Source organism: Oncorhynchus mykiss, chromosome 16 (assembly GCF_013265735.2).
Source record: "Oncorhynchus mykiss isolate Arlee chromosome 16, USDA_OmykA_1.1, whole genome shotgun sequence".
Lineage (NCBI taxonomy): Eukaryota > Metazoa > Chordata > Actinopteri > Salmoniformes > Salmonidae > Oncorhynchus > Oncorhynchus mykiss.
The window spans coordinates 41,040,799-41,057,340 of NC_048580.1; the positions used below are offsets into that span (position 1 = coordinate 41,040,799).

The window sequence follows — 16,542 nt, forward strand, 5'->3', positions numbered from 1 at the left end:
CAATCCAGGTAGTCTTAGTGGCAGAGTGCAGAAAAAGGTTTTACATGGTGTCAATGCCAAATTCATTCCCGATGAGTTAAGAAGTGCTGCTGTGTTAAAAAAACAAGTATCAAAACAACCGTGTTAAAACAAGTGTTGCCTATTTAAGATGGGTCACGTGTGAAGATAAGGAAACGTGCGTGTTACCTTGTCTGGATCTAAAGCAAAGTCCGAATCCAGGAGTTCCCCAGCATCGTCGTCTGGCTCCCCTTCGTAGATCTTATAGGCTGGGTTCCCTATCTCCACGTTCATGGCCCCGTTGGTCATCCTGTGATGCTGGAAGCCCTTGGCACTGTGGACACACACACAGAGCGAGATTGTTTCTTCCCAACGCGGACAGTCGCAGAGACGTAGCCACAACACAGGAGCACCGGCTGAACGTACCGAGGGCCTTGAATCAAGCCACAGACAGGAGAGACATCCAGCATGCGACACCAGCTACATGTACAGTACAGTACAGGAAAACGGCTCCCACACAGTCAAGGCAGCACAGAACCACGGTAAAATTGACAAAACAAATGAGCTTTAAAATGAGCATCCTGGTGAATGCTGGATTTTCCACAACGCAAATGTTCCACCGCCACAATGCAGGCACAGAAGCATCACTGATAGACATGTATTTACACACGTAGATAGGGAAAGGTATGGATGGGTAAGGAAGAACCAATCAATCTATCTGTCAATACACCCCTGCGTCCCTGGGTGGGGAAACCCTGTTCCCGAACAAGAGAGAGGAGGGCAGGGACAGACAGACCGACTCTACTACAGAAAGACGAGCAAAATGGAGGACTGTCACAGGACCGACAGACAAGACGGTGGCTTAGATGAGGCATTGGGGAGAAGGGGGAGGATCTGGGGGGGGGTGATGGACATGACCCTATTAAGTTACCGAGAACGTCGGGAGCGTTTTCCCGGCCATTCAGACCTAGATTGAGAGCGATAGAGAGAGAAGAGAGAGAGGAGAGAGATAAAGAAGGAGCGTGATGGTGGGAGGTAAAGATGACAGGTGGAAAAGAGATTCGAGTTTGACCTAATGAGTGGGAGCCCTCCCACCCAGTTCCAACACAATGGTTGTCTACTTCAGTAGCCCCCCCCCCCACCCCAAAATAAATGGGGGACGACGACGACGACGACTCGGTTAGAATGTACTAGTAAAATCCTTTTGTCATGTCAGTCATTGCATACCCTAGAGAGCCATTTAGAACTAGTCAGAAATGTCCAGTTCAACTAGGCCATCCCAGCTAACGTTTCTTAAGCTAGGTTTCTTTAGCCCAAAGATTTTGTTGGAATATTTGAGTCACTCAAATACCACAAGCAATACACATTAGAAATGGAAAAAAAATGTACAGAATTGCTAGAACATTTGCTTAAAAACGGCTATATTTTCTCTGCACCTCATGACAAAATGTGTAGAATTGCAGGAAACATGAACCTGAAAAAAAAAAAATCCCCCAATGCTGGAAGGGGGGCCTGAGTGAAAGAGTTTGGGAACACCTGATCTACTCCACTCACCCACGCATTCTCCTCTTGTACCACAAGATGGCGCCGACGACCAGCAGCGCCAGTAACAACAGTAGCAGCACTGGGATGACTATGGAGGCTGAACCTGCAGAGAGAGCAACACGGACACCAATGAGAACAGAGTATATGCAACACGTCGGCCAATGTGACGGACAGGTTACACCACGTATTGTGTTATAATCATGCGTTACAGTCTGTAGTTATAACATGTGTTTCACTCACACTGTACAGAGACTAAAGTAACTTACTTCCACTGGAGACAGGAGAATCAACAGGCGAGGCAAGGACTTCACATCGATACCCACTCCATTCTATAGGACACCTAAATACACGTAACACAGGTTAGAGACCCCTAAATACACGTCACACAGGTTACAGAGACACCTAAATACACGTCACACAGGTTAGAGAGACACCTAAATACACGTCACACAGGTTACAGAGAGACACCTAAATACACGTCACACAGGTTACAGAAAGACACCTAAATACACGTCACACAGGTTAGAGAGACACCTAAATACACGTCACACAGGTTAAAGACACCTAAATACACGTCACACAGGTTACAGAGAGACACCTAAATACACGTCACACAGGTTACAGAAAGACACCTAAATACACGTCACACAGGTTAGAGAGACACCTAAATACACGTCACACAGGTTAGACACCTAAATACACGTCACACAGGTTACAGAGAGACACCTAAATACACGTCACACAGGTAAGAGAGACACCTAAATACACGTCACACAGGTTACAGAGAGACACCTAAATACACGTCACACAGGTTACAGAGAGACACCTAAATACACGTCACACAGGTTAGAGAGACACCTAAATACACGTCACACAGGTTACAGAGACACCTAAATACACGTCACACAGGTTACAGAGACACCTAAATACACGTCACATAGGTTACAGAGAGACACCTAAATACACGTCACATAGGTTACAGAGACACCTAAATACACGTCACACAGGTTACAGAGACACCTAAATACACGTCACATAGGTTACAGAGAGACACCTAAATACACGTCACACAGGTTACAGAGACACCTAAATACACGTCACACAGGTTACAGAGACACCTAAATACACGTCACATAGGTTACAGAGAGACACCTAAATACACGTCACACAGGTTACAGAGACACCTAAATACACGTCACACAGGTTAGAGAGACACCTAAATACACGTCACACAGGTTACAGAGACACCTAAATACACGTCACACAGGTTACAGAGAGACACCTAAATACACGTCACACAGGTTACAGAGAGACACCTAAATACACGTCACACAGGTTACAGAGAGACACCTAAATACACGTCACACAGGTTACAGAGGCACCTAAATACACGTCACACAGGTTACAGAGACACCTAAATACACGTCACACAGGTTACAGAGAGACACCTAAATACACGTCACACAGGTTACAGAGAGACACCTAAATACACGTCACACAGGTTACAGAGAGACACCTAAATACACGTCACACAGGTTACAGAGAGACACCTAAATACACGTCACACAGGTTACAGAGAGACACCTAAATACACGTCACACAGGTTACAGAGAGACACCTAAATACACGTCACACAGGTTACAGAGAGACACCTAAATACACGTCACACAGGTTACAGAGAGACACCTAAATACACGTCACACAGGTTACAGAGAGACACCTAAATACACGTCACACAGGTTACAGAGAGACACCTAAATACACGTCACACAGGTTACAGAGAGACACCTAAATACACGTCACACAGGTTACAGAGAGACATCTAAATACACGTCACACAGGTTAGAGACACCTAAATACACGTCACACAGGTTAGAGAGACACCTAAATACACGTCACACAGGTTACAGAGACACCTAAATACACGTCACACAGGTTAGAGACACCTAAATACACGTCACACAGGTTAGAGAGACACCTAAATACACGTCACACAGGTTAGAGAGACACCTAAATACACGTCACACAGGTTAGAGACACCTAAATACACGTCACACAGGTTAGAGACACCTAAATACACGTCACACAGGTTAGAGAGACACCTAAATACACGTCACACAGGTTACAGAGAGACACCTAAATACACGTCACACAGGTTACAGAAAGACACCTAAATACACGTCACACAGGTTAGAGAGACACCTAAATACACGTCACACAGGTTAAAGACACCTAAATACACGTCACACAGGTTACAGAGAGACACCTAAATACACGTCACACAGGTTACAGAAAGACACCTAAATACACGTCACACAGGTTAGAGAGACACCTAAATACACGTCACACAGGTTAGACACCTAAATACACGTCACACAGGTTACAGAGAGACACCTAAATACACGTCACACAGGTTAGAGAGACACCTAAATACACGTCACACAGGTTAGAGAGACACCTAAATACATGTCACACAGGTTAAAGACACCTAAATACACGTCACACAGGTTACAGAGAGACACCTAAATACACGTCACACAGGTTAGACACCTAAATACACGTCACACAGGTTACAGAGAGACACCTAAATACACGTCACACAGGTAAGAGAGACACCTAAATACACGTCACACAGGTTACAGAGAGACACCTAAATACACGTCACACAGGTTAGAGAGACACCTAAATACACGTCACACAGGTTACAGAGACACCTAAATACACGTCACACAGGTTACAGAGACACCTAAATACACGTCACATAGGTTACAGAGAGACACCTAAATACACGTCACACAGGTTACAGAGACACCTAAATACACGTCACACAGGTTACAGAGAGACACCTAAATACACGTCACACAGGTTACAGAGAGACACCTAAATACACGTCACACAGGTTACAGAGAGACACCTAAATACACGTCACACAGGTTACAGAAAGACACCTAAATACACGTCACACAGGTTACAGAGACACCTAAATACACGTCACACAGGTTACAGAGACACCTAAATACACGTCACACAGGTTACAGAGACACCTAAATACACGTCACACAGGTTACAGAGAGACACCTAAATACACGTCACACAGGTTACAGAGAGACACCTAAATACACGTCACACAGGTTACAGAGAGACACCTAAATACACGTCACACAGGTTACAGAGAGACACCTAAATACACGTCACACAGGTTACAGAGAGACACCTAAATACACGTCACACAGGTTACAGAGAGACACCTAAATACACGTCACACAGGTTACAGAGAGACACCTAAATACACGTCACACAGGTTACAGAGAGACACCTAAATACACGTCACACAGGTTACAGAGAGACATCTAAATACACGTCACACAGGTTAGAGACACCTAAATACACGTCACACAGGTTAGAGACACCTAAATACACGTCACACAGGTTACAGAGAGACACCTAAATACACGTCACACAGGTTACAGAGACACCTAAATACACGTCACACAGGTTACAGAGACACCTAAATACACGTCACACAGGTTACAGAGACACCTAAATACACGTCACACAGGTTACAGAGAGACACCTAAATACACGTCACACAGGTTACAGAGAGACACCTAAATACACGTCACACAGGTTACAGAGACACCTAAATACACATCACACAGGTTACAGAGAGACACCTAAATACACGTCACACAGGTTACAGAGAGACACCTAAATACACGTCACACAGGTTACAGAGAGACACCTAAATACACGTCACACAGGTTACAGAGAGACACCTAAATACACGTCACACAGGTAAGAGAGACACCTAAATACACGTCACACAGGTTACAGAGAGACACCTAAATACACGTCACACAGGTTAGAGAGACACCTAAATACACGTCACACAGGTTACAGAGACACCTAAATACACGTCACACAGGTTACAGAGACACCTAAATACACGTCACATATGTTACAGAGAGACACCTAAATACACGTCACACAGGTTACAGAGACACCTAAATACACGTCACACAGGTTAGAGACACCTAAATACACGTCACACAGGTTACAGAAAGACACCTAAATACACGTCACACAGGTTACAGAGACACCTAAATACACGTCACACAGGTTACAGAGAGACACCTAAATACACGTCACACAGGTTACAGAGACACCTAAATACACGTCACACAGGTTACAGAGAGACACCTAAATACACGTCACACAGGTTACAGAGAGACACCTAAATACACGTCACACAGGTTACAGAGAGACACCTAAATACACGTCACACAGGTTACAGAGAGACACCTAAATACACGTCACACAGGTTACAGAGAGACACCTAAATACACGTCACACAGGTTACAGAGAGACACCTAAATACACGTCACACAGGTTACAGAGAGACACCTAAATACACGTCACACAGGTTACAGAGAGACACCTAAATACACGTCACACAGGTTACAGAGAGACATCTAAATACACGTCACACAGGTTAGAGACACCTAAATACACGTCACACAGGTTAGAGACACCTAAATACACGTCACACAGGTTACAGAGAGACACCTAAATACACGTCACACAGGTTACAGAGACACCTAACTACACGTCACACAGGTTACAGAGACACCTAAATACACGTCACACAGGTTACAGAGACACCTAAATACACGTCACACAGGTTACAGAGAGACACCTAAATACACGTCACACAGGTTACAGAGAGACACCTAAATACACGTCACACAGGTTACAGAGACACCTAAATACACATCACACAGGTTACAGAGAGACACCTAAATACATGTCACACAGGTTACAGAGAGACACCTAAATACACGTCACACAGGTTACAGAGAGACACCTAAATACACGTCACACAGGTTACAGAGAGACACCTAAATACACGTCACACAGGTTACAGAGAGACACCTAAATACACGTCACACAGGTTACAGAGAGACACCTAAATACACGTCACACAGGTTACAGAGAGACACCTAAATACACGTCACACAGGTTACAGAGAGACACCTAAATACACGTCACACAGGTTACAGAGAGACACCTAAATACACGTCACACAGGTTACAGAGAGACACCTAAATACACGTCACACAGGTTACAGAGGCACCTAAATACACGTCACACAGGTTACAGAGACACCTAAATACACGTCACATAGGTTACAGAGAGACACCTAAATACACGTCACACAGGTTACAGAGACACCTAAATACACGTCACACAGGTTAGAGACACCTAAATACACGTCACATAGGTTACAGAGAGACACCTAAATACACGTCACACAGGTTACAGAGACACCTAAATACACGTCACACAGGTTACAGAGAGACACCTAAATACACGTCACACAGGTTACAGAGAGACACCTAAATACACGTCACACAGGTTACAGAGACACCTAAATACACGTCACACAGGTTACAGAGAGACACCTAAATACACGTCACACAGGTTACAGAGAGACACCTAAATACACGTCACACAGGTTACAGAGAGACACCTAAATACACGTCACACAGGTTACAGAGAGACACCTAAATACACGTCACACAGGTTACAGAGAGACACCTAAATACACGTCACACAGGTTACAGAGAGACACCTAAATACACGTCACACAGGTTACAGAGAGACACCTAAATACACGTCACACAGGTTACAGAGAGACACCTAAATACACGTCACACAGGTTACAGAGAGACACCTAAATACACGTCACACAGGTTACAGAGAGACATCTAAATACACGTCACACAGGTTAGAGACACCTAAATACACGTCACACAGGTTAGAGACACCTAAATACACGTCACACAGGTTACAGAGAGACACCTAAATACACGTCACACAGGTTACAGAGACACCTAAATACACATCACACAGGTTACAGAGAGACACCTAAATACACGTCACACAGGTTACAGAGAGACACCTAAATACACGTCACACAGGTTACAGAGAGACACCTAAATACACGTCACACAGGTTACAGAGAGACACCTAAATACACGTCACACAGGTTAGACACCTAAATACACGTCACACAGGTTACAGAGAGACACCTAAATACACGTCACACAGGTTAGAGAGACACCTAAATACACGTCACACAGGTTACAGAGAGACACCTAAATACACGTCACACAGGTTACAGAGAGACACCTAAATACACGTCACACAGGTTACAGAGAGACACCTAAATACACGTCACACAGGTTAGAGACACCTAAATACACGTCACACAGGTTACAGAGGCACCTAAATACACGTCACACAGGTTAGAGACACCTAAATACACGTCACATAGGTTACAGAGAGACACCTAAATACACGTCACACAGGTTACAGAGACACCTAAATACACGTCACACAGGTTACAGAGACACCTAAATACACGTCACACAGGTTACAGAGAGACACCTAAATACACGTCACACAGGTTACAGAGAGACACCTAAATACACGTCACACAGGTTACAGAGACACCTAAATACACGTCACACAGGTTACAGAGACACCTAAATACACGTCACACAGGTTACAGAGAGACACCTAAATACACGTCACACAGGTTACAGAGAGACACCTAAATACACGTCACACAGGTTACAGAGAGACACCTAAATACACGTCACACAGGTTACAGAGAGACACCTAAATACACGTCACACAGGTTACAGAGAGACACCTAAATACACGTGTGTGTGTGTGTGATAGGGATCATCCTCTTACTTGCACTGGGGCAGTAGCGTGCGTGGATCGATAGAGCAGAGTCCATTGGTGCAGAAATCTAGACAGGTGTAGCAGCTGTGATTGGTTTGACCGTTAGGACAGCTGGACATAGACAGGTACACAGAAACAAGGAGAAAGAGAGAGAGACAGCGACAAGGAGAGAGAGAGAGAGACATGTACACAGAGACAAGGAGAGAGAGACAGACAAGGAGAGAGATAGAGACAGAGAGAGAGAGACCGGTTCACAGAGACAAGGAGAGTGCGAGAGAGACAGGTACACAGGAGACAAGGAGAGAAGAGAGACAGGTACACAGAGACAAAGAGAGAGAGAGAGAGAGAGTGATAAGGAGGGAGAGAGACAGGTACAGAAACAAGGAGAGACAGGTACACAGAGACAAGGAGAGAGAGAGAGACAGGTACACAGAGACGAGGAGAGAGAGAGGTACACAGAGACAAGGAGAGAGAGAGACAGTGACAAGGAGAGAGAGAGAGACAGGTACACAGCGACAAGGAGAGAGAGAGAGACAGGTACAGAGACCAGGAGAGACAGGTACACAGAGACAAGGAGAGAGAGAGAGAGACAGCGACAAGGAGAGAGAGAGAGAGGGAGAGAGAGACAGGTACACAGAGACAAGGAGAGAGAGAGAGAGAGAGGTACAGAGACCAGGAGAGACAGGTACACAGAGACAAGGAGAGAGAGAGAAACAGCGACAAGGAGAGAGAGAGAGACAGCGACAAGGAGAGAGAGAGAGAGACAGGTACACAGCGACAAGGAGAGAGAGAGAGACAGGTACACACAGCGACAAGGAGAGAGAGAGAGAGAGACCAGGAGAGACAGGTACACAGAGACAAGGAGAGAGACAGGTACACAGAGACAAGGAGAGAGAGAGAGAGAGAGAGAGAGAGAGAGAGCGAGAGAGACAGGTACACAGAGACAAAGAGAGAGAGAGAGGTACACAGAGACAAGGGGGGAGAGAGAGAGACAAGGAGAGAGAGACAGGTACACAGAGACAAGGAGAGGGAGAGAGAGAGACAGACAAGGAGAGAGAGTCAACAAACACTAGATTTATAAATTTTTTAGGATAACACCAGGAAAACTCTAATATTAAAATGAAACAAACTGGGGAGAATGTGTGTGTAGGTATGTGTGTGTGTGACTGAGCAGTGTGTGTGTGTGACTGAGCAGTGTGTGTGTGTGCATCTGTGAGCGTGAACGGACTGAACAGTGTGTGTGTGTGTGTGTGTGTGTGTACATAGTGTGCACTCCTACCGGCACATGACCTCTCCTGAGGCTTTGGGCAGACACTTGCCGTTGGGGCCGCAGTACTGGCACTTGTCTAGCTCACATAGCTGTCCGTGGAACTGAGGGGGACAGCGACACAGCTTGGTGGCATTGGCAGTCTGCAGACACTTCCCCTCATTCTTACAGTAATCCTCACATTTACCTGGCAGATTGAGAAGCAGAGAAACAAAGCTCACACAGTGAATACTCTCCTTTTGAGCCATTTCTGATCAGGGATTAAGCAGTGCATTAACAAGTGAATTGAAGACCGGTTATTTTTTTGCTGAACTGCTTCAGCCGAATGACAGACTCAGATGAAAACCCAGGAACTGTACCTTTGGTTACACTGTTGTACCAGGCTGATACAAAGCTGAAAAGCTCTACATCCACTTGACTTGGAAGTGGTGCACATGGTTGGGTAAATAACCCATTCTGGATTATACACTCACTGTATTGACACTGGTCTCCCGGGTACTCAGGTAGACAGCGGCAGGTGGGCTGGTTGCCCTGGGATACGGTGCAGTTGCCTCCATTGTGACAGTAGTCCTGACAGGTGTGCAAGTTACACCGGGGCCCCGTGAAGCCCTTCAGACAGCGACATGTAGGGGCCCCTGGAAGAGAGAAGGACAAGGTCAAAGGTTAAGAAAGACGGGTGTGGACGTTACACCGGAAACGAAAAGGGTCACGCTAAATGAGAACAAAAATATAATGTAGGCTATATAAACTCTGCAAAAAAAAAGGAGAAACGTCCTCTCACTGTCAACTGCGTTTATTTTCAGCAACCTTAACATGTGTAAATATTTGTATGAACACAAGATTCAACAACTGAGACATAAACTGAACAAGTTCCACAGACATGTGACTAACAGAAATGGAATAATGTGTCCCTGAACAAAGGGGGGTCAAAATCAAAAGTGACAGTCAATGCAGCTGGTGGCCACACCAGATACTAAATACTGCAGTGCATCTCCTCCAGGCACCAGATTTGCCAATTCTTGCTGTGAGATGTTACCCCACTCTTCCACCAAGGCACCTGCATGTTCTCGGACATTTCTGGGGGGGAATGGCCCTAGCCCTCACCCTCCGATCCAACAGGTCCCAGACATGCTCAATGGGATTGAGATCCGGGCTCCTCACTGGCCATGGTAGAACACTGACATTCCTGTCTTGCAGGAAATCAGCCATACTGCTCGTTCTGTGCGTGGTGGAATTGTCATGCTGGAGGGTCATGTCAGGATGAGCCTGTAGGAAGGGTACCACATCAGAGAGGAGGATATCTTCCCTGTAAAGCACAGCGTTCAGATTGCCTGCAATGACAACAAGCTCAGTCCGATGATGCTGTGACACAGTGGCCCAGACCATGACGGACCCTCCACCTCCAAATCGATCCCTCTCCAGAGTACAGGCCTCGGTGTAACGCTCATTCCTTCGCCGATAAACGCGAATCCGACCATCACCCCTGATGAGACAAAACCGCAGACTCATCAGTGAAGACCACTTTTTGCCAGTCCTGTCTGGTCCACCGACGGTGGGTTTGTGTCTGGTGAGGACCTGCCTTACAACAGGCCTTACAAGCCCTTAGTCCAGCCTCTCTCAGCCTATTGCGGACAGTCTGAGCACTGATGGAGGGATTGTGTGCTCCTGGTGTAACTCGGGCAGTTGTTGTTGCCATCCTGTACCTGTCCCGCAGGTGTGATGTTCGGGTGTACCGATCCTGTGCAGGTGTTGTTACACGTGGTCTGCCACTGCAAGGACGATCAGCTGTCCATCCTGTCTCCCTGTAGCGCTGTCGTAGGCATCTCACAGTACAGACATTGCAATTTATTGCCCTGGTCACATCTGCAGTCCACATGCCTCCTTGCAGCATGCCTAAGTCACGTTCACGCAGATGAGCAGGGACCCTGGGCATCTTTCTTTTGGTGTTTTTCAGAGTCAGGTGAAAGACCTCTCTAGTGTCCTAAGTTTTCATAACTGTGACCTTAATTGCCTACCGCCTGTAAGCTGTTAGTGTCTTAACGACCGTTCCACAGCTGCATGTTCATTAATTGTTTATAGTTCATTGAACAAGCATGGGAAACGGTGTTTAAACCCTTTACAATGAAGATCTGTGAAGTTATTTGGATGTTGACTAATTATCTTTGAAAGACAGGGTCCTGAAAAAGGGACGTTTCTTGTTTTGCTGAGTTTACTGTATGACTACCTAACACACAGTGCTGAATCCGAATCCGAGACATTTTCGGATGAATATCCGAACAACATAAAGATGTGCATCAAGTTAGGATTCAGCCCCCAGAGTAGTTTGTGGCCACACCAATGACCTACCTGCGACCGAGGCAGTGCAGGACCCTCCATTCCTACAGTGGTCTCTACACTGGTTGACCTCACACCTCTCTCCCGTGAAGCTGGACTGGCACTGACACTTGGCCTGCTGCCTGGCGTTCAGGAAGCAGTTCCCGCCGTTCAGACACAGGACCGTACACGGCCCGGACGGGGGAGCTGGGAGGAGGCGGGCAGGAGATAGGGGGAAAGGTTATTGATAGTGTGTGTGTGTGTGTCTGTGTGTCTGTGTGTGCCTGCGTGTGTACTCACAGAACGGAGACAGCGTGGGAGGGGGTCTCTCCACACACGTGCCGTTTTCAGCCACACGGTCGTTGGGACAGGTGCAGACTGGACCACTGGGGCTGAGCAGACACAACCACTCACACTTCTTCTTGTCACATGGGTTGGTCACTGAATCACAGAGCGATAGGATAGACATTAAGAACCAGAGCATGATCACTTTATGTGGCGTGAACGTCAACAGTAGGGCACTATAAGGAGGAATCGGGGTCAGAAGAACACTGTGTGGAATATGGGTTTACGGTATCACACTTTATAGCGACTAAGGGGTCAAAAATAAGAAGTGCACTAAATGGCGAATCGGGGTCAAAAGTAGTGACTACTCTAGATAATGGATAGCGTGTCATCTGAGGTCATTTCAATGAGGAAGGGAGCTGCAGACAGACAGGACAGACAGACAGACAGGACACACAGGACAGACACTCACTCTCTGGTTGTTTGTAACGGTGGTATAGGACTATGTCTGTGGCGTGGTTAATGCCAGTGGTCAGGTTCTCCATGGGGCCCTTGCCAAACTTGTTGACCCGGAACACAAAGTTATTAATGTAGGTGACGCCATAGATGTAGTCCTCAAAGATGTCGATGCTGAACGGATGGAGCAGGTCTGGGGAGGTAAGAGGAGAGAGAGAGAGAGCTTTTGGTTATCCCATGCTGCTCAAAACTCTATGGTCGTTGTGAGACGTGAAGGCACGACTCTGTAAACCAGCGACACCTGCTGGCGAGAGCAATAACCTGCTCACGGTTAGCAATGCCAGACTTTTTTGGTACAATGTCCATCTGTGGAAACGAGAGGCTCCTTCGTACGGAATTCATCCCCATAAAAGCACTATATGTAGCACTGAACCCCAACCCTGATCAGTATGAAGGGGAACTGAACTGTTTTTGAGGCCGGTGACGGCAATGACGGGGTCGGAGCCGTTGAGATGCACGCTGCCGATGACCGAGAGCTTAGCGTCCGCCCAGTAGAGACGCTCGTTGAAGTAGTCCACCGCCAGACCTGGAGGGAGGGAGGAGGACAAGCAGAGGAGAGTCAACGCAGGACACCACAAGAGGCTATAATGCTATGCGTTACATTACGAAGAAGGCTACGCTAACGCTAGGTTAAGCAATACCACAATGCATAACGCTAGGTCCTAATGCTAGGCTACAAACGCTAACGCCAATACAGACCTGTGGGCCACTGGATGTTCTCGTGGACCAGGGTCTGTCTCAAGGTTCCGTCCATGGCTGCCGTCTCAATCTTAGGGTGGTTTCCCCAGTCGGCCCAGTACATGGTTCTGGAGGGGACAGAGAAACGCAGTCCAAACAGCTCAGCAGGAAATACAAAATGGATATATTTGACATATGTTGATGTATTTTATTGGCATTCCAGCACAGTCGCAGCAGCTGTGGTAAATAACCAGGTCGACCCAGTTCCCGGTGGGCGTGGCTGGGTTGGGCCTCGCAGCGGTCAAGGGTAACCATCGCTCACCCTCTCTGCGGGTCCACTACGATGGCGTAAGGCTCGTCTATCATGCCCGAGATGAGGGTTTTGCGGTGCTGGCCTGAGATCAGGGCCACCTCGATCACATCCCTGCCAGAGTCAGTCCAGTACAGGTTACCAGCCACCCAGTCCACCGCTATACCCCGAGGCATTTCCAGATGCCCTACAATCTAGTCGGGGGGGGAAGAGAGATCAGATATGGGTGTTTTAGGTACCGTACATCACAGTATGTTGTGAACGGAAAACAACAGATCTTTCTGAGCTATGAGACATCCTGTGCACCAGACCGCAGTCCACTAATATTGTCTCACACATGGGAGGTTATGATCGTGCCCATGTTTGTGTGTGTGTGAATTCATTCCTGCTTGCGTCGGGCCTCACCTCCAGGGTGGTAACACTTCCCTCACTCTGGCGACGGTTACGGTGTGTATTGGACGATGGGCCAGGCGAGGGAGAGGACGACGATGAAGGAAGCTCGTAGGAGGAGATTCTGCCCGTGTGCCAGTTGGTCCAGTAGATGCGGTTGGTCTTCACGTGCAGGTCCATGGCGTCGATGCGCACGTTGGCGTCGCCCTGGAAGGTCTGCTCGTAGCGCCAGTTGGGCATGCCAGGGTCCAGGCTGCGAATCTCGTTGTCGTCGGCGATGTAGAGCACCTGTCTGCTACTGTTCAGGTCTGGGGAGGGAGAGAGAGGGACGAGGGAGGGAGGGATGGAGGGGGAGAGAGGGACGAGGGAGGGGGAGAGAGGGAGGGAGAGAGGGAGAAAGGGAGAAAGGGAGGGAGGGAGGGGGAGAGAGGGAGGGAGGGAGTGAGGGGGAGGGAGGGTGGGAGGGGGAGGGAGGGAGGGAGGGAGGGAGGGAGGGAGGGAGGGAGGGAGGGAGAACTTCAACACACGGAATCCATGAAAATATCAATGAAAGCACATGCACTATTTCAACTAATCTAGGGGTTTGAAGAGTAAAAGTACACTACTTACTGTCAGCCTTGCAGGTGTCGTTGATCCTGGTGAAGTACTTGTGGCAGCTGCACTTGTAGGATCCCTTGGTGTTGTTGCACACGTGGGAGCACACCCCAAACTGCTTACACTCGTTCTTATCTGAGAGGGGACAGGGAGGGGAGGGTTAATAATGCTGATCGAGCGCCCAGCGAGCGAGTGAACATTCAGGTGGGCGCAGCACACCTCCACAGGTGTTGTGGCCAGTCTTCCTGAAGCCTGGTTTGCAGGCGCAGAAGGAGTCTGTCCCGTTGGTGACGCAGTGTGCCTCGTCCCCGTCCCCACACAGAGTCCTGTTGCTCCTGCAGTCGTTCAGCTTGGTGTCTGCGGGGTCAGAGGGCAAAATAGCATCACGGGTCCACAACGGCGCTGAGCCACCAGGAAGGTTAGCCCGAACGCCGTGCGAAACAAACGCGGTCTTTTCTAACGCGACGACTGCATAGGCGAGTCGTCGCGGCGGTGTGACTTGGGGGGGGGGGTCACCTGTCTTGCATTGGATCTCGTCTGAACCGTAGTCCTCACAGTCGTTGAAGAAGTTACAGCGCAGGCTGGAGCTGATGCACCCCCCGTTGGCACACAGGAACTCGTCCTTCTCACAGGTAGGCTCGGCGGGAGGGGGCTCTGAGAAAACACAAAGGGGATAAATACGTCTATTGAATTGAATGAACACAATGACCCTAGTCCCCTAGCATACAGCTTCCTATGAAACAACGAGGTCGACGTATTTGATATGCATTCTGTAATATGTATGCCAGGGGGGGACAGATCCAACCTGTCCCACAGGGAACCACAGATCATCAAGGCATCATCACCAGATAGCCTTGTGTTGGTCCACGTGCAAAAGGCCAGCAGCACAGTAAACTCACGGCAGTTGAGCTCGTCAGAGTTGTCCCCGCAGTTGTCAACTCCGTCACACTGTTTGGACACCTGCAGACACACACGGTCGTTCTGGCAGCGGAAAGTCCTGGTGGGGGGGCACTGGAACATCCCTGAGGGGAGCAAAACAAGAGGGGTTAAGGAGACAAGGAGTTGGAACAGGCTTTAGGATCCATAACCTTTTCACACCATCGCGACAACCCGAACGGTGTCGGCTCTGATGTTTCCTGATCACGCGGCCCATTCCTTTTCCAATTTCAGCTTCTGGTGGATGAGTGACCAGGCCAACACAGAACAACTGAGCTCAGCTCTGTAGTGGGTAAAGGGTACTAGTAGACGGGATATGAATGTCACAGGATGCGAGGTCACTACTCACGGCACTGGTCGGGATTCTCGTCCGAGTTGTCTCCACAGTCGTCCTCTCCGTCACACTTCCAGGCCAGGGGCTTACACAGCGTGTTGTTACACTGGAAGTCATCCAGGGGGCAGTGTTTAGCTGAGACACGGAGAAGGGACGAAACACAAATACAGGTTGTCTATTACCGACCCGGATCCGAGAAATCCTACCACAGGTTCCAGAATCCCTCTCAATTAGGGAAAAAGTTCAAATCTCAATATGACCCCTCTCTTTTTAGCACTGTGGCCATGTCAAACGGGAGCCTGAGTGACACACACAGGGACACAACACACACACACACACACTCACGAGCAATGTGACACTTCTCCTCGTCGCTGCCGTCCAAACAGTCAGCGTCTGCGTCACAGCGCCAGCGGCTGGGGATGCAGTGGCCGTTCTTACACTGGAACTGATCACTGTCACACCTCAGCTCACAGCCGTCCTGAGGGAACCACACACAACAAGTCCCTCACTCTCAATGTAGGAAAGCCTCACATCATCATCAACATCAAAGCACAACCATTACAGCGGATGTCCGAGGACAGGATATCCAAATAGCGAGGTTATTTCATATGTCTTCCTCAAGTA

The 16,542-nt window shown here is 48.1% G+C and overlaps 1 protein-coding gene across 2 annotated transcripts in view; it reads right to left on the minus strand.

The window, feature by feature from the left end:
• The window catches only part of LOC110491981 (low-density lipoprotein receptor-related protein 1), a 139,777-nt gene that overhangs the window by 2,237 nt on the left and 120,998 nt on the right, over window positions 1-16,542 (minus strand). Inside the window, exons 71-90 of one of the 2 annotated variants that reach the window (XM_036946892.1) lie at window positions 16,264-16,396; window positions 15,934-16,053; window positions 15,548-15,670; window positions 15,165-15,302; window positions 14,868-15,005; window positions 14,664-14,783; window positions 14,070-14,362; window positions 13,677-13,858; window positions 13,376-13,482; window positions 13,083-13,202; window positions 12,633-12,809; window positions 12,176-12,316; window positions 11,909-12,082; window positions 10,036-10,197; window positions 9,575-9,749; window positions 8,305-8,406; window positions 1,809-1,882; window positions 1,552-1,645; window positions 929-964; window positions 187-331 (exon numbers count right to left, since the gene is read on the minus strand). In XM_036946892.1, the coding sequence (XP_036802787.1) occupies window positions 187-331; window positions 929-964; window positions 1,552-1,645; window positions 1,809-1,882; window positions 8,305-8,406; window positions 9,575-9,749; window positions 10,036-10,197; window positions 11,909-12,082; window positions 12,176-12,316; window positions 12,633-12,809; window positions 13,083-13,202; window positions 13,376-13,482; window positions 13,677-13,858; window positions 14,070-14,362; window positions 14,664-14,783; window positions 14,868-15,005; window positions 15,165-15,302; window positions 15,548-15,670; window positions 15,934-16,053; window positions 16,264-16,396 (2,754 nt within the window). The remainder of the gene's footprint in view (window positions 1-186; window positions 332-928; window positions 965-1,551; window positions 1,646-1,808; window positions 1,883-8,304; window positions 8,407-9,574; window positions 9,750-10,035; window positions 10,198-11,908; window positions 12,083-12,175; window positions 12,317-12,632; window positions 12,810-13,082; window positions 13,203-13,375; window positions 13,483-13,676; window positions 13,859-14,069; window positions 14,363-14,663; window positions 14,784-14,867; window positions 15,006-15,164; window positions 15,303-15,547; window positions 15,671-15,933; window positions 16,054-16,263; window positions 16,397-16,542) is intronic. The other variant, XM_036946893.1, reaches the window with a different exon arrangement.